At 34.9% G+C, this 19,241-nt stretch overlaps 1 protein-coding gene across 4 annotated transcripts in view; it reads left to right on the top strand.

Annotated features, from left to right (window-relative positions):
- WDR72 (WD repeat domain 72) overlaps positions 1-19,241 on the top strand; it is a 395,476-nt gene that overhangs the window by 73,090 nt on the left and 303,145 nt on the right. For all 4 annotated transcript variants that reach the window (XM_074837440.1, XM_074837444.1, XM_074837441.1 and 1 more), the window contains 3 exons: positions 213-304; positions 2,147-2,229; positions 8,627-8,738. In XM_074837440.1, coding sequence (XP_074693541.1) covers positions 213-304; positions 2,147-2,229; positions 8,627-8,738 — 287 coding nt within the window. The remainder of the gene's footprint in view (positions 1-212; positions 305-2,146; positions 2,230-8,626; positions 8,739-19,241) is intronic.

Raw genomic sequence — 19,241 nt, 5'->3', positions numbered from 1 at the left:
GCATGTGGATGGTACTTCTCAGTATTTGTATACATGTGGATGTTTCAATACCAAGTTGTGGGCAAAAGAATGCAAGTGACTTTTGAGGAGAAACTAAATTGTGGTTGATAGTAATTGATAGCAGAGTACCCACCTTAAAAAAACCCTACCTTAAGACATAAAATTTTTGTAAGTATGTTCAGGTTTTGTTTAATAGTTTCATATGCCTTTAGTCCACAGAAATCAGAATCTGTACATGACAAATGGCGAAATATAGAAGCACTAACACCCTCATTCCCCAGTTTTTATGGAGACTTACCAAGCAGTAAGTATATGGAGAAGTGGCAGTACTGGCTTTTAACTGGGGCTTGGGGTTTTTTTGCAAGCTTTTTGTTGCTAGAATACATCATTTAACTTCAATAATGAAAAAAAAAATTATTTATATTCTTTAGCTTCCAGCAGGTCCAGTTTGTAAATACAGAAGCTGGATTATTCTGTTGTATCATGTGAATATCACAAAAGCATGTAATCAAAATGTTGACTGTTAAGTAATACTGGAATCAAAGATATTTTTTTGTAATGACGAAACATTCAGCGGAGTTTCTAAAGACATTTTCTAGCAATCTGAAAAAAGAAATTTAATAAGACAAACGCTGTAGTCTTCCCCCTCCCCCATCTCCCTCATCACCGTTACGTGCCCACCCAGTAATATATACAGCCCTTCAAGCAAACTGTTACCTTAGTAATATAAGAGTTATCTTGACTGTTCAATAATGCCCTTAGACTTTTGGCTTAGGGTGGAATAAAGTAATCTCTTCACGTTAATGTCCCACAGGCAATTGTTCACCAGTCTCGGCTTTGCAAGCCAGTCTAGGTTTGTTTACAGTATGCAACCAACCAAAGAATGTTTAAATAAAAATCTGAACAGAATATGGGTATTTGTCAGGACACACTGCCTAACAAATACAGTGTTCCTGTTACAGAGTAAATCGTGTCTAGACTGAGAACACAAATTCTTTCAAGTCAGGTCTTGACCCTCTGGTATGCAAATAAGCCTTAATATCCTCATCTAAAATGAGGGTTTAGTGTACCTTTCCTTCTCTGACTCTTATATGCACCATAACTAGAACTTGTGATGACAACAGAAATGCCTGTTAGAAGAAAGAGCTGAAACGTAAAATCAAGTGATAGTAGAAAATAAGTAGATGAAAGGTATGGAAATGGTGTAGAGATGACTAAAATGTTTGACGACACAAAAATAGCTTTACTGAGTGTCCTAAAACTTCTAAGGTAATCTAACTCATATCCCATATCTCCTAGTTCACACAGTTGATTGAAATAATAACATTGAGCTTTGAACCAGCAAAGTTTCCAAAATGGTAGAAAAAAGAAAAATTCATCCATATATATAAAGAAATCACATAAAATTAAAATGTGAGGAGGAAAGGTTTACCTTTGTATGATCAGTTCTACCTCTTATTTTGTCATCCCTTTTTATGTTTTCATATTAGCTTTTACATTTTGTATTATGGTACATGCCATGTCAGCTGTGAGAGATAGAGGATAAAATAGTTGCTCTTACCTTGTCTTTCTGTAAAATTATATTAAATGCTCTAGTTTTCTTCTTTCCTCTTTCATTGATCATACCTGTGTGGATGTTTGTACATATGTTTATATATTATATTAGACGTTGACATAGTTACTTCTATACGGTCATTTACTGAAGAGCATACTGCTCCCATTCAGACTACACTAGTGTACCCTATTCACTTTACAATATGCAGGTTCTTACATGACTCTTTTCAAGCTTCAGTCTTTGCTGCAGGAATCCAACATTTAAGCAAATGACTATGCATCGTGTGATAAAGATACTTGTGAACTTTGTTGTTACTGAAACACAGTTGCTACTTACAATTCCATTTCCTCTTCTCAAGATATTATATGATACTGGCAATCTTGTGTGGATCTGTTCTTGTGTGGAACCGAAGGATTGTACAACCAATTTACCCAACTTACATGCCTGGAGACAAACATTGTAGTAAAGTACTGTGGTGTCACATTTATCTAGTGAAGTCCAAATTGTGGAAGTGAATTAAACCAGCACAGTTTTCAATTTGTGTACCTCCATGTATATGGTCAGTTCATAAATTATGTATGTGTTTTTCAGGTAAAAGTAGATATTATTCCATGGACTTTGGGAGTGTTTCATTGCTGAAACTCATTTGTTGTTGGAGTGACCAATCTATAAAGGTAGGAAATACCCTGTCAGTTGTTGCAATGTAATCCTTAAGTAACACTGGCTGTAATTTAGTATTTGGAATCTGTAATGTGACATAATAGTTATGAATTTATGGTGAAATTATTACATAAGTTGTGCCATTCAGATCTATGGGAAAGATTATTATTTTGGTATGAAGTATGCTATGTATGAAACTATTTTGCCTTAAAGTACATGTTTAAATGTGTGAAACTGTCCTCCTAGTCTTTAATCTAGGTGATCTTGTTCATAGCATGTGTTTAAAAAATGAGTTACCTGTTCACTAACAACTAGATGTAAACTTACATTACAAATGCAATTTTATGCTCCAGGAAAATAAAGGCCAAAATCAGAGCAGTGTCATATACCAATGTATTACTATAGAAGAAACAGAAAATGCCTTCTTAAAAGGGATAAATAGTTATTAATCCTAAATCCTTAATTATTAGAACATTCTTCAAGAATGACAGAAAAATAAGTTATCAGTTCCCAGGTCAGACGAAGCTCATGCCTATTGTTAGTGAAGAATCTGATGTCTTCAGAGATAAATTACTGTTTCTTGAGAGTTGATGGGTAACTGTGAAATAATCTGAACAGTGAAATCTAGAGACCATTTTTCATTTTGGAAATATGCATTTAAATAGTTGTGTGGTTGCTTCAGTGAGTTAATGTTCAGGAGTACAAAACTCAGTACAGTATGCTATGACCACAAGGGATTTTGCTTCAGAAAAGGGAAGTACCTGATACAAGTTTATTTTATTATGATACTTTTAAAATTGAATATATTTCAAGTGCGAAGAATATTTTCCAGAGCGGAGTGCACAGGGGTACTGCAGTGATAGTCCCCTGTTCTGTTAGACAGACAATAACGCTTTCTACAAATATTCACATGCAGTTGAATTCAGCATTTTATCTTGAGCTTATCAGTTGTTTGTTATATCCCCACTGTCTGCACATCTTCCATATTATTTCAGCATTCTTCTTTCCTCACAGACTGTCCCCCTTTCTCTTACAATAAGACTTTCCTTTTTTGACTCTTTTTAATTAAAAAAAAACCTGAACACGGGACCTCAGTTTCAATGGCTGCAATTGTCATGTGAAATCCATATAATCTATGGCTGACAGGTCAGCCACAGATACTCTTTATAGAGTAGAGTTGTGTAGCCATGAAGCTTGTATTTGTAGCATAGCTGATTATGTGAGATCTATGTATTTATGTTTTCCAATGAATTTAGTGACTGATGAGTTTATACAGTGATAATGGTCTTATCTACCACAGGAGGTTAGTGTGCAGGAAGATAAGGTGTGGAATAAGCTGCCTTAGACTTTTTTTAATCTGAAAAGACTTTAAATTTAAGACACTGAAATTGTCAAGTGCTGCGAATACCATGCTATAAATGCTTCTCAAATGTTAACATTATTCAGACACAGCTTTTTACTTGCATTAAGCTTTGTTAACCTGCTTTGCGGTGCAGATTTGGGGTTGTTTGCAGCCAAACTGCCACAAGCGTTTTAACCTTCAAAATAATTTGTGATGCTGGTACTAAGTGTGAGTGTTCAGCAACCAGTGATTCACACAAAATTATAGTTTTTGTGTCTTTTTTAAACCTTTGTTTAAACAAACACAGATTTATGGCCAATTTATTAATCCTGAGCAACCTGAGCAAGCATTCATGTACATTTACCCAAAACATCACTAGTTACCCTGCTTTTAGAAACTTTTTTTATTATGTTCAGTGGAGGATACTGATTCTCAGACATGACCCCAAGGACTTGCCATTTATTGATTCTTCATCTCCTTACAGTACTGTAGCACATTCGGTGCAAACAAGGAAACTGAAAAAACCTGCTGCAAATGATTGATCAGGGGTCTACTGACTTGTTGAAGTTGAAGGGCTGAGGGAGGTCTTTTTCAGTCTTAAATTTTAAAAGTGCATATATTTAAAAAATATTTTCCTAGGATTTTTTTTTTCCCCAGATGATTTCCAAGGAAAGGTCATCTTCATGTATTTTGCTGTTTTCTCAGATAAAATATAGCTGCTTGTTGCCACACTCTTTTCCCGCCCAGAAATTACTTACGTGTGCTTGTATTTTCAGGTAGATATTAAAAAAAAAAAAAAAGGCTTGCCATGAAACATTTAATATGAGGAAACAGTGGTTGCATTTCTGTCCTTAATTGTCCTTACTCTATATTTAAAATACCCTGTTCTTCAGTTATATCCATGATAGGTATTTGGTAGGGTTTTTTGGTTTTTTTTTTTTAATAATAATATTATTTATTGCATCTCTATGGAACCTTTTTGGCCAAAAGGGTGAACACTAAAATAAAGAAAATTTATCGGAATAGTCAAACTGTAGTGCAATTAAAATGTTTTGCCTGTTGTTTACTTTAGCAGATATAGGATATTTTTTTCACCAGAAGGATTTCTTTGATAATTATTTCCTTGCTCTTCCTAACTCCTTAGTCTTCAAATGATAGATGTTGAAATGCCTTCTCCCTGTATATTTTTTCAGGCATTTCAAGAGGAGGACTACAATAGGAAATAATTTGCTTCCTTTCTTCCTGCTCTAAGATCTTTTAAAATCTCATTGAGTGAAGTTAGTTCTTGTTAGTCTTCTTCCTGAAGACTGAAGTCCTTTTTTCCTTCACAAAATGGTTATAGACCAAGTAAGCTGCCTTCTACAGCATGTCTTACTCCCTGAGTTGGACAACCATCTGTAAAATGGAGTAAATGACCTTGTCTCCATAGCTGCCCTCCTGTTTTCAGTGCTAATCTCAGCAAAGAAATTCAATACTAAACGTGGCAGTGTGGTTTGGGTGAAAATTTAATAGGTCAGTAGTTTCACTAACAAAATGTTAAGTGTACAGTCTTCACATCTGTGGTCGAGGATTTCAGTTACAGGACAACATGTGGGCTGTCTGTCATACTCACAGGGTGCCCATCAATCTGTGGGGCTTCAGTGTCTGTTATGTATGGCAGTGTCAGGGTTCTGTGGTGTGGCGTACCCATACAGAAATAACTGAGCTTTATCAGAGTCATTACTAATGCCTTAATGATCAGTAGGAGTCATACATCTATTCCTCCTAGTTCTGAGGTACCTGGACATGAGTCAGCTCTAACCTTGAAGCGGTCCTATTGTATAGTCCCAAGTAATAAGACTCTGTTAGAACTTGGAGCATCATCAGAAATACAGTTTACACAGCTTCAGCACACCACATTTAGGACCTGATTTGGAAGTCCTCTACTGCCATCCTGATGTTGCAGTATTCCTTTTCTGTACAAGAAAATTTGTATCCTCTATTGTCAGCTAGCTGCTTAACACAGTCTCCCCTTAGGAAAATGATGCCATGTTTAGATCTCTGACATAATCATCTGCATGAGGAATGTACTTGCTTTCACATCCCTCTTTCACCAGTGGAAAAAGATAGACACTGTGGAATGGCTGCTGAGATTTGAGGAAGAATTAATCATCTCAGGACTTTCTCATCTCTTTCTATTGATTCCTGCAGTGCACCTGTGTGTTTTTTCACTTCAGTTACTTAATTTCCATTAATGTCTAAAATAAGGTGCGTTGATTTGAGAGATATTACAAAGGACTTTACTTTCAAAGAATAAACCACTTCATGTTAAGGCCATTGCAAAGAGTACTACTGGCAAGCTAGTACCTTCTTTACAGATGCCCAAGTTTACAGTAATTTCTGTAACAAGCTCTGAATGCATTTAGTTTTACAGCATTTGACTCAATACCTGAAGCCAACTGACTTCAGTATAAGTGTCTAGACAACTCTCCTGACAGTTACTATCCAGAATTAGAGGAAAGCAGACTGGATAATACAAGTCTGATGTTTTGATCTGTATTTTTTGCTCCCCAATGTGACTGTGTTATGGAGGCATCTGGGAGGCAGTTTTTGCAAGGCTCAGCCCTGTGGAGGTTATGGCCTGAGCAATAACCAGGAATGATGGCTATTGACTTCTCTCCTTATGCCAACTCATTATAAAGAGAATAGTAATCCTTGGAAGTAACTGATAAAGTGTAGAAAGAAAAGCCAGTATAACTTTGTACAGATGTAACAGTACAGCTTGACTCAACTTTTGTTCACTTGTCTTTTTGAATTGTTCTCTAGTCTTGTTGCTGCAGAGTCAAACAATTACCTTTCACTCCTTAATATCAGTATTTATAGTTGGACATATGCTGTTTATACTTTCTCAGGCATAAAAGAAGCATAATTTCTGTCATATTTCACAGTCCCAACTAACAAGCAGTTGGTATTTACAGCAGTGGTAACAATTATGGGGAAAAAAATGAGCACATATATTAGTAGCCAACAAGATAGCCAATGTATATGTAATCTAGGAGGATGCTAAAGATAAAGTGGAAAGTATCAGAGAAAATGAAAGGTGCTCATGTAGAATTGTTTTGTGTTAGAAACAGGCAAAGCTTCTGGAGATTTTAAACTTTTTGATAACGATAGGGAGGTATATGAATTCTTGGGGAAGATGCAGTGAGAGGACAAAACTAAACATGTGAAACCACACTGAGCACTGTGGAAATGCAGATTCAACAAAGTGATAGACAAGTAGCATGCAGAGACATACAGGTGACTCTACAATAGCATTTTGTGCCATTTGCTACAGTTTTTTATTTCATTTTAAGATGTTAGAGGAAATTACATGTTAAAAATGCTGCCTGGCTGGCATACACAGCAATGGTACAGGTAATGAATATCTGATCCAGCTTAGTGACAGGTTCTTAGCAGATCAGAACACCATGAAAAATGCATAATATGTGCAATTCTTTTGTATACCTCTAAGAAATTTTTTTGTCAAAAATTTTCCCAGGACAGTGACACCATGTCTGTATTTCCTTCTCTCTTACAATATATCTACAACAATTAAGAGAGTCTGCTGTAAAGTCAGGATCTGTAATCCCCAAAGCTCAGGGTTGTGTGGATGTGAGGAATTGAAAACTGCCTTAGGTTTGCCCTGTAAAATAAAGTGCTATTATAACAAGATGTGCTATGTGAAAACACATAGAGCTGGGTTCACTTACTGTGAACTTTCACACTGTGGACCTGACTATGGCATGCTTGTCTACAATAAAGGATTTTGTCACAAAGGACACCTACAGCCTTTGTTCTACTTAATGATTTGAATTTACAAGGGCAGCTAGAAATGTGATTGAGGACAGCCCACGAATTCACTGTACTTGATTAGTGAGATGAAACTGTTTCTATTCCAGGCAGTTTGAGGGAGCCTGCATATCAGCTTCAATTCATATTAAACTTAACTAATTTTTAATAGATTGTTTATAATATAAATATCATATAAACATTAAATGTTTGTAATATAACTATATTTAACTTAAAATTTTCATATTCAGTTTAAATTCGTATTTAAGTTGAGCTTGAGTACACTGTCCTAGAAACTTTAGATTCTGTCTTTCAGGAAATTTCTTGCACTTGAATATGAATACCTTCCTGAAGGGGAAAAATTGTATTTCTTTTCTGAAGGAAATAGCAAACAAAGAGAAGGTATGCATGCTGCCATTCTGCACCATGCTGAAATTTAGACTGAGTAAGGATTGCAAAAGTTTGAGTACATTGTATAAGATATTCATGTGCTTTATATATGTCTTAGGTCTTCAAACTTTCTCAGTTCTCCTGGGACTTCTTTGCTAAAGTAAAGAGAGTGAAAGCAATAACTCTATCATAGCCTCCACCCTACATTGTCTTAACACCCCTATGTGGTGCATCAGTTATTGCAAGTGCCATTTATAGGTTGTTCAAAATTCCAGCAGATGTTCCTTTTGGATAAGAGGAGTTTGAGGAACAGTATTCCTCTTTGTATTAAGCAAAAGATACAGTATTATCACGTTCAAGCTAGAGGAATAGAGGATCACTTCTAATAACAAAACATTCTTTAAGCGTTTCAGAGAGAGACTAGACACCAAAAATTCTAAAAAAAGTCAAAATACAAGGTTCTTATTCAGTCTATGAAGCATTTTTGCACACATCATAGAAAAAAAATGAAGATATTTCTTAGGAGTTGTTATCACCATGTGCTTTACTAATGTATATTGTCATGACCCTTTGAAACCAAGGAGACAGTAGATGACTGATTCCAATTTTGAGATTTAAAGAAAATGAATGTTTATTTAGTGGGAAGCAGTCACAGGTGACAACTTCCACCATTTTATTGTTATCCAGTTAATATTTATTTCTCAATACATATGTAGAGACACATGATTAGCACTGTCTGGAAGGTATTGTTAAGTTTCTAACGACATTCACTGGAACAGTCTTAAAATTTTGTTATTTAAAATTGTCAAATGCTTAGATAAATAATTGAAGTACTGATATCATCCACTAATAATTTGCATTTATGACAGATTATTGAGGCAATGCAAGCAGTGCTGCTGGCAGAAGTTCAAATGGCTATGAATACCTTGAGAAAGACAACAATCTGCAGCGATCCATTGGCCATAGTAGAGAATGGAAATGGTAAGTTGCGGACACTGCCAAAGACTGAGGAGAGGGGTTTGCAATACATTAAAAATGTTTCTTTGCTATGTAGGTGGAAAATTTATTGGTATATTATTTTAGAACCTTCTCTAGTACTCAGGACAAGTTAGGAGTATGAGTTCATAATACATTATTTCTGTGTAAGACAAGCCAAATGGCCTATTTATGACCTTATCAGGCTATGAGTTTTCTCATATGATTGTCAAGGAGTTAAAGGACTTTCACACTATCTAATCATCTCTGAACATTAAGGAAGAAAAGGTAAAGTTTCTTTAATTGTATGACAGTTCTGGTATTGTAAATACATTTGCAAATAAAGGAAGCAGTATGTTTGAAATAGAAGCAGTAAATCACATTGAGAAGAAGTTTTACAAATTTATCTTTTCAATGACATCAGAACTTATACAGCACTAAAAATTAATTGCTTAAGTTTTATAACTTCATAATGTAATACAGAATATTTTATTTTTCTTTTAGAAATAACCTCCCTGCAAGGAGATATCAAATACATTTTACAATTAGATCATTTCATTTTACAAGAACCTTACTCTTTGCAACTTTACAATGGTGCTAATGTTTATGGGAAAAAAGATTGAACCTGAATTTATGTTATGAAGTTATACTTTTTTTTTTAGCCCATTAGCTGAGTCTTAAAATTAAGTGACCTAAATTTTAGATCCAATCTTATTAGGGAGCCTTCTCTTGGGAAACTAATTTATAATCTCATTGAGTGTGTGTGTCTGTCATGAAAATTTGTTACTGATCTGCTTGTTCCAGGATACTAAAAATAATCAGTGATAACTTGCTTTAGGCCACGAAACAAAATGGTGTCTCTATAATTTGGACTGTTGGAATATAGTGAAACTCAAAATGTTTTGAATAATTGTCATATGTGAGTTTATACTTTGCTTACACTGAAGATTGCTTTAAATAATTTTATTTTTATGTGGTTTGGTACAAGATGCATTGTAACAAAAACATCCCCAGCTGTAAAGATCATACAGGGGTTTGATTTCAAATTTCCTGAATTTTCAGGTTGTATTTCAATGTGGTGTTTTGACATGGGTTACAACAAAACTGGAACTGGAAGTTACAAATGCAGGTATCTGCAAACTCCACATGTGTTTAGGTCTTCGCGTTTGTTTCAAAACCTTTTATACTAGATGAAGAAACATTTCTGTTATGTAGAGAGTGCTGGAATGATTACAAGAGTCTAGTAGTCAATTGTTATTTAATTCTAATTAAGTATTAAGGCTCAGACAAGATACGAATTCAGGGAAGTTACTTCAGTGTCCACTCTCTGGAAGGGGGATTTGGTTGTTTGTATGTCTAGTAAAAGATTTTTACCATCATTTTGTTCTTAACCCTATTATTTGAAGGTTATCCAACAAACAACTAGAAAATTGCCTTACTAGAATGAGCACAGTATTCATATACATTTATACTGCCAAGGCCTTTTTTTTTCATACTTCATGATCTGAACTACATAAAAATACCCTGTAAAGCAGAATGGACTTTTTGACATATCATTGTTCAGCAATTCTGGAATGGACAGAAAACATACAGGAAGACTGAAAAAGAGATGTTACACTATGAGTATTTAATATCTTACTAGCTTTCTTTTTGTTATCATTTCCATTCATGTTTTAGCTTGTTGCATTATTTATCACAGTATGTAAGTAGCACAAATAGTCTTGTTTTGGTTTGTATGGTTTTCTAATAAGCACTGGAAAACTTGATGGGTTTGTTTGAAATTGAACTCTTTTTTTGTGATTTCTAATATGTCAAAGAGTGAAACTGTTTGTGGCATGTAATAATATGCAGAAATTATTAAAAACCCATACAGGAGTAAGTCCACAACCAGCGTAATTACTAAGATAAGTAATTATGTCTGGTTTTAGTCATTCATCTGATAGGTATGTCATCTTATATCTTAATAAATAGTCTGTATTTATGTGTTGTACAGCAGCTGTCATCTTGTACAACATCAAGGTAAAGGTTAAATATTGTTTTAGGTTTTTAAATCATAATTCAAGACTGGGATCATGCACTCTGACCCAAAGTAAGGGTATCTGAATCTTGGCTGCCATCATCATTACATTGTATTGCATTTTTGTTTAATTGGAATTAATAGATTTGATCTGGAGATGTTTAACCTTGTTTAACTCACCAAATTTCCACTGAAGTCAATAGAAGTTTTCTTTAAAAAGACAAACAGAACTATCAGGATTTGACCTTCGGGTTTTATTATCTTTAAAGTTTATAGTATATTATATAGTTGTTTTTTTCAGAAAACTCTTTACTCCTTAGGAAACTCCTGCATCCTTACTTAATGGTTAAGGGTGACAGCATTTAAACAACAGCTTCACTTGCTGAATAATTTAAAATGCCATATTTTTCTCTATGGTTCCATACAGACACAATCGTTTGTTAATTGAATAAAAAACCCCAAAACCACGGATATATTTTTCCAGAAACAAAGATAAGGAATTAGAAAAGCTATTCATGTAAAGCATCCTAAAGAATTGTGTTCTGTCCTAGTGCGTTCTCCTGTTGTTGCTAAAAGGAAATATAAATGCAAACAGTTGCAATTTCTTTATGTTAATATCAGAGATAATCATTCGGGACCTCTTCCAAACATATTGATAGCAATCTTACTATTGATTTCTGCAAGCTTTTCTTCAGTTCTTCAAAGAAGCTGAGGTTTTCCCTAATTTTTTTTTTACATTCATCATAATTCTGAAAAAGTACATTGCACTTTATTCCTTCTTGCCTTTTTCCTAAACACTGATAACCTCAGGTTAATGGTACCATTTCATAAGTTGTCAGTGTGATGTTGTTTTCTGCTGCCGTGTGAGTCGGAGGCAGTGATTTTAAAATCTTTTTATCCACTTTTATTTGCATAAACTAAGAGGAACTAGGTTTGCTGGCATTCCTCATTTTTCATCTGTAATATTTGATCTTATGACATACATGCCCTAGTCCATACCCAGCCACATGCAGAACTTCTTTGATCAGAGGAAAAATGGTAGTAATACCACCATTCTCATTAAATAGCCCAGTGTTTGGATAAAAAAGAAATTGGATAGTCCCTCCTGTAGTTGATTTGAACCCATATCTTCCTCGAGTAAATCATTGAATCATTGCTTATCCTCAAGTCATTCTGCAGTGAGTCATCTACAGGAATTGTTTCACTTTTCATGGAAATCTCAAAATATTTGCAAGGGTAAGAGTTAGAAATGAGATTCTCTCACCTCCAGGTGTGTGTTGTGTGTAGGACTGTGATCTCCTTTAGCTACTGCACTGAAGCAGTTTCCTATGTGCCATCCTTGGATGTCTATTTCTTCTAATGCGTAGGAAGCCAAAACTATCTTATCTGAAACAGCATTATAGCATACAAGTTCTTCTGGAATTGTGTGCTTCGATTTTTTTGTAAAATATGAAGAACTGGATTCATTTACCTTTTAAGAAAATTGTGAGGATAAAATGTGTTTAAGATGTTCATGCTCAGATATTAAATTGAGGAACTGATGTATGTGATATGTCAGGAATGCCAAAAACTGGAAAAGTGGAAGGAAAGCATAAAGAACAAGCTTCATTCCTAAATACAGAGTATTTGTGGAAAATTTAAATGTGAAAAATCACACCATTAAGACTAGCTTGCAATAAATTCTGTTTTGCACTTCAAAATTCCTAGTTTAAAAAACTACTAATGATTCAAGCTTTTAAGTATATTTGAAAGCTATTAGCTATAACCTCATCTTTTGTATGTGGTTTTTAGAGCTCTTTAAACTATTCAATTAAATAAATTGGTTCTTGCAGGAAAAAAGCTTCTGCTGATAAATACTAGAATGAAAGTAATGGTGGCAATTGAATTCCATATGTTAGTGTAAAGAATTGTCAAAGACTTATCTAAAATATAACAATATGTTTTGTTAAAATGAGGAATCCATTCAGTAATGGTAAATCAATGAAAGGCGGGATATAACAGCTTCTGTTCACTAGAAGAGTGTAGTGACCTGCAGCAGAGGGTTTCAAACACTTCTATTGTCTGGGTTTCAGAAATCTGTCCAGTTGCAGACAACTTTTTTATGTCAACTCTTAGGAAGTCATTCTGTGACTGTGTCTTTCTGTATAGCAAATGAATCTTGCCTGCCTCTGCAAAGTCTTAAGGTTTTGTCAGGGGAGTGCAGATAACGAGAAAGGTTGTTCTGTCTGATATTTTCTTTCATATTGTCATCTTGTTACAACCTGCTGCCTTTTCATATTAATCCAAATAAACATTCTGACTGTATTGAAACAAACAAAAAAGACCCAAAAGACAACCCTGACTCTGAGCATTACTCTTTGGACCATTGATATTGTGAAGATTACACAGGATTTCAGTGAAAACTTGTCCTTGATTGCCTGATTGCTGGGGAAATAACTTTTAGGGGTGTAAAATGCGTTGATACTCTTATTAACTGTAATCACGTTAATGTAATTGGTGTTGTTTGTGTTCTGGTGAAATACTACATGCCCAGGAAACTTGAAAAATATCTGAGGAATTAATGTCTGGTTTAACATTTTACATTGATAAATGTACATCTGTCCTTATATCCTTACGTTCCCGTTACTGTGTTAGTTTCAAGTTTGGATTTGGGCTTGTGTCATATGTAATGTATTCAATCTTTGAAACGGCTTGCCTTGCTGTGGCTGGCTTCCGTATCCAACACAAATCAAGTAATCAAGCAAAATCTGGAAAAAGGTGTCCAGACAAAATGTGCTGGACGCCTAGAAATGCACATAACCAGAAAATTAAAACTATTGGTGCAGCTCTTGGGAAATCTCTATTCTCTTGTGGGTTGACTACTTGTACACTCAGGGATTAAGTTGGGGAGGGAACTCATGGGGTGACTTCTGATAAACAAAAAGTGTAAAGGCCAAAGAGAAGAGTAGAATGGAATACAAAGGAACTGGAGGTAAAAAGAAAAACATCTAGGAAAATGGAGAAGAAAACAATTATAATAGAAGCATGGCCATGCGAATATGTACAAATGGTTACCAGTTTTCCAATGGAAATCACAACCAGAAAACTGGTTACTGGTTAAAAATAATCAAGAATAGAATTTGATCCCATTTCTGGTATGATAAAGGTTATTGAGATTAGTTGGAACTAGGAAATGAGGAAATTTTGGCAGTACATGATTTTGGATTGAAAGTAATTGAGGAAAAAAAAATCATTAAATGCACAGGCAGTTAAGAATCCATATATCCCATCAGCATGGGTTTTGAAGAACATCAGAGAAAATGCTCCTTTTTTAGCACATTCAAATCACATTAAAGAAAAAAGAAATTCAGTTGTCTGGAAGAAAAACATAGACAATAAGCATCTTTCATCATGACAGATATCCTGAAGGAAAGCAAGTGAAGGGTTTGTATTAGTTTTTATAACCTATTTGTTAAACTCACAGATTTTACTGATTTTTTTTTTTTTTTTTTAAATATGCATATATTTGAAGGAACCTGAGGTGACTTACCCTATGCAGGCTGTTTAAAAATTTTACTGGTTTAGAGGAACCAATAGTACTTCCTGCTGCTTTCCCAGAGTAGTTCAATTTTTCAAGAGTATTGAGATTAAGTATCTTCAGTTTGGCATATGAAGATCTAGAGTATGTCTCCAGAGCTTGTTTTTCCACTGGCCAAAAAGTAAGTGCAACAGGACTAATAGATTGCACTTAGTAGTGATGAAATTACATCTGCATGAACCCACCCTAAATTCTTTTCAAGAACAACATTTCTGCATTATATCAAAATTCTGTTTGCAAGATGTAGTGAGAGCTGATCTGGTTAGGTCCAAGTAGAATCCTGTTCATATAAGTTGAAATCTGAATCAGGCCACTGTTGTCATGAGGTAAGTATAGGTTTTGGTAAAAATGAGTGAGAATGTTGACATGAAGAAATCTTTACACTTCAGGAGTTCTTTTTGTACGTGGATCCTCCAAAATGTATAAACTGAAATGTTCACCTGAGCCTCGCAGTATCTGTGATTAAGACATGTAGTATTGCAAATTAAATTAATCATAACTGTCCCTCTTCCTATGTAGTCTCTCTGTGCTTTGAAGTATTTCCAAATTTAGTTATAGAGCAACATCTGAACCAAACCCTACAACCATATTTTCTTGTAGTTGTTACTTTTCAACTGGTTTGACTTTTGGCTTCACATGCCTTCCTGTCTGGCATCTCTCACGACCCTCTTCTGTTGCATGTTACGTCTTCCACCTGGACTCTTCCAGGCTGTTTTATTCCTTTACATTTCCATCTTCAACTTCCTCTTTTTCCCGAGAAACAAGAATGTTACGAATTATCTGCAAAATGAAATGTCCTTTCTCTGTCCACTCTGTTGTTATTAGTGCAAACATTTCAGCTAATAGGAACAGGCTGTTTAAAAAATTTCTTTGGCAGGCGGATTTTGTGTGTGCGTGCGTTGGCAATAAGCAGTGTAATAAATGATTGTATAATCAACATTCCATCACTATTAATGAGAATTAGATTCATCTGTAATCTCATTTTAGTCTGTGAAACGTCTAACCAATTAGTCTAGCATTTGTTTGATGAATGGACTTTGAGTACATGCTGGTGACAGCAGTAGCTTTCCTCTGTACTGAATATGCATTTAAAATGAGTGTATTATATCCTAGTTTCATATTACAAATATTTCCAGTAAAAGAATACAAATCAATGTTATATTTTAGCATCTAACCTGCGGTTTAACTATACCACTGTATCATGTCCTATATATCCAATTAAAACTGTATTTTGATCCAGTAGTCTTTAATATTAGTGGTCAAGTACTAAAGGAAGCCAGCTTAAAGACTCAGTCTAGAACTACAGCTTATTTCATTCCATGCGTCATATATTTTACCAGAGAACTCTTTAATGTAGCAGAAATCAGATTTGGTGTGTATTTTTACACAAAATCAAATTGTACAGGCGCCATCTCAGACTCCTCCAAAACATTAGGAAGGATAGGATTCACTGGTCAAGGAAGCAGTAAGGATGACATGTATTCTGAATTCAAATGCACAATATAGTTTGGACAATTTTGTTTTCTATATGCTTTTTTCAGTGTTTACCAAATGGGAAGAATCTCTAATATAATTTATATTTAGATCTTTAAAAGTAAACACTCTTGGGGGGGGGGGGGGGGGGGCGCTGTTAATACATAGAAAATTATCACTGGTTCATTTTTAGTCTCTAGTGTTTATTTAGAAGTTCATTTGGTACAGGCAAAGTACAACACAAGTCTTTCAAAGATTTGAAAGCTGGATCTGAGTTGGGGCTTTGAAATAAGTGAGGGACCTGCAAGTACTCCATGTTTAAAGCGGTGTCCTCAGCTTTTTTGGAGCAAGCCTAGTCACTGTCTTCTGAAAAGCCATTCCTTGTCACATCTTGCTTCCTTATTCTGAATGCCTCCTGGCCTATATTGTTGTTCTTAGTCAAACACAGTGTTCAGACTTGCTAATAGCATATAATTTGTGATCCTTATAGTTCAGTTGGAACCCTGCTTTTTTAATGACTAATTTAGTATAGAGACACGGGTCAAGTAAGTCTCCTGATGTTCCCTTAGAACTGGAAGAGATGTAAACATAGAAAATAAGGGTGTCAGTTACAATGTAATGTTTTAATTTCTTGTGTGTGTGTACTACTTTCTTTGCATCAAGCTGTGTCTGTATAACGTGAGTTTTAATTTTGTTCAAAAATGTCGAGACAACAAAATCTATCAGTTTTCACCCTGGTTCGGTTACATTTTGAAGTTTGTCCGTCTACTATTTTAACTTAGCAATACTCAGAATCTCTAGCTGCTCAGATTCTTTCCTGTCCATTGTCCACACTGTTAAGTAACTCACAGGCCTTAATGGTGTTTCCTTGCTTTATTTTTTATTTGTCCTTCTTCCACTCACCCAGCTTCTGTAAAAGCTTTTGAATAAAACAGCAAAAAAAGGATACTTTAGTTCAAAGTGTAACATTTTCTCTAGAATTTGTTGTGCTAATAATTCTTGCAAAGCTGGAGATTTTCTATTATGGGTCTATTATGAGAAGCAAACTGTGGGGAGAAGTACTTGTCTCCGTAGTCCATTATTAGCACTGAAATTTAGCCCTGCACTAATAGCCATAGAGAAGAACAACGCAGTATCAGAATACATTGTTTATAACACTCCATCTAGAATTTTTCTGGGCTGTATTGATGTTCTGTAATCTCCAGCCTCCTGATACTATTTTTATTAATTTCTTTCTATAAAATTTCTTTGCTGTTTGATATTTATGTACAGTGTTATGGCTACACAAAAGTCAGGAAAGACTTAAATAGGTCCTACCCTAGAAGGACTGGAGAGCTGGATGCCTCTCTGAGAAAGGAGTGGTTCAGGAAAGGATGGATAAAGGGGACAATCCCCAAGTAGAAGAGTTTTCTTCTCCGTATTATGTGATTATACTGCTGCCCTGATTGAAAGAGGTTTGTGAGGGTTTGGCAGTATTTTTTTTTCTTTGGGCTCTGTTGCCTGGATTTTTCTTATCATGACGAATAAAATCTTGTGGAGAGGTTTTGATTGCAGTTAGCTATGGTTGTATTGTCTTGGGCTGTTGGGAAGCCAGACCAATCTGCAGTGTGCAGTTAACAATTTTTCCCATGCTTTGGTTAGTCTTCTCTTATATGACCAGAATAGCATTTATTTATTTATTTTAGGATATGTGAAGCAAGGTACCTGCTAATTTTGAATCTTGTATTTTTTTAATCTTTTAGAAGTTACAGAATTAGTTCCTGAACCCAGTCTATAACTATATTTGAAATGTTCCTGTCCTTGAATTTCAGAATATCTGACTCCTCTAACCTACATGAAAGAAAATTATAAAATTAAGTCAACTCAAATATTGAACCAAACAGTAGTACAATAATTATCTGGCAGTAAGACAAGTTAAATGCTCTAATAGTATTGTTTCTTTTAAAAAAAAAAAAGCCTTGTAGAAAGAGAGAAATTACTTCAAACTACTGGTGATAGTTTTCAGTAAGATGATGGAAATTTTCCGTTTTGTGAAAAGCACACTGAAAGGTAGAACTACTTTATTTATACAAGTCTTCATTATTAGTATTGAAGCTTAGAGTCCAGCTAACATTCACCCAGCAGAGCAACACAACTGAACAGTGCTTGCCTCTAATAATAAGAGAGCAAGACATCTGCCTCAGCAAACAAAAAATGGAAATATCTCAAAAAAAGCCTTTCTTGCCTGTCAGGCTTATCAAGACAATATTGAACCGGTTGGAGGTACATATGTATCCATCGCTATGTAGAACGCATATCAACAGAACTGTTAAATTTCAGGATGGAGAATGTGTTCATCTCTGCGTGCACTTCTGCACCTTCACACATTTTTAGAAGTCTTAGTACATTCATTTGTATTTCATGTCTCTTATGTAATCCAGAATCTATTTTGCTTTTTATATCAAGATGAAGTCGCTGTCGTTTCAAAGCAGATAAACATTATTAATAGAAATAGTATTTCATGTTTGGATGGTACATAGAAATAATCAGCACAAAATGACTTCCAAATTCTGAAGTTTAATAAGTATATTGTTTAGTATTTTCTCCTCTCGTGCCTGGTTTATAGTGATTCAGCATATGCTTTATTTTAAGGCCCAAAGTTAGATCCACCAAATATCCTTTCTTGCTTCAGCATTGTATTGTAGTTCTTCAATTGTGTTTACTAATAAAGATGGGAATTCAAATGTTAATGAAACAGAAGCTTTTCCAGTATGTGTGAGGAAATTCTTTCTCACATTCAAAGTGTATCAGTGGGAGATTTTTTTTTTTCCCCTACTCTTGGAAAAATTCAACTTGTATCACACCTAAGATACCTATACTGATTCCCTAAAGACCAGATGCCTGGATTGTTCTCATATGATGGATGTTAGTCACATCACCTGCTGCACTACTAGAAGATGCTCAGATAGCCTAGTGAAGAGGGTGAAGTAGGAACCTGAGTCCAGGAGGTATTTTCTGTAGAATAATTAACAGCTGGTCTGTGTATTCTTTTCTTCTCTACCACCCTTACATCTTTGGGATTTCTTTTTCCTTTCCTTTTTTCCTTAAGCTCCAGAAGTATTTTTAAAAACAAAGCAAAATATGTCTGACATAAGTATGCCTGCTCAGTTTTACGTGCCAACAATGTTCTATTGCTAATTTTTCTGCTTCTTTTGGAAATGGAGTGCTGTCAAGGTTTTGCATCTCACCCAATTGGAGAGTTTAATGCTGACAAGGAACGTAAATCTTTTGTCTTGGCTGAAAAGACAATCTATTTTTTTATTGTTATGTAAGTTAAGCAGGCACTGGTTTTAATTTGTGTTTTCAGAAGAGTGCCATTTTCATATAAGTTAGGAAGATCTTTCAAATAGGTGTGTCCTAGATAATTTTAGCAGATTAAGGCCATCCTCAACCCACAGGAAAG

This window comes from Strix aluco, chromosome 12, assembly GCF_031877795.1.
Source record: "Strix aluco isolate bStrAlu1 chromosome 12, bStrAlu1.hap1, whole genome shotgun sequence".
In the NCBI taxonomy this organism is placed as follows: Eukaryota; Metazoa; Chordata; class Aves; order Strigiformes; family Strigidae; genus Strix; species Strix aluco.
This window is presented reverse-complemented; position numbering and strand designations above follow the sequence as displayed.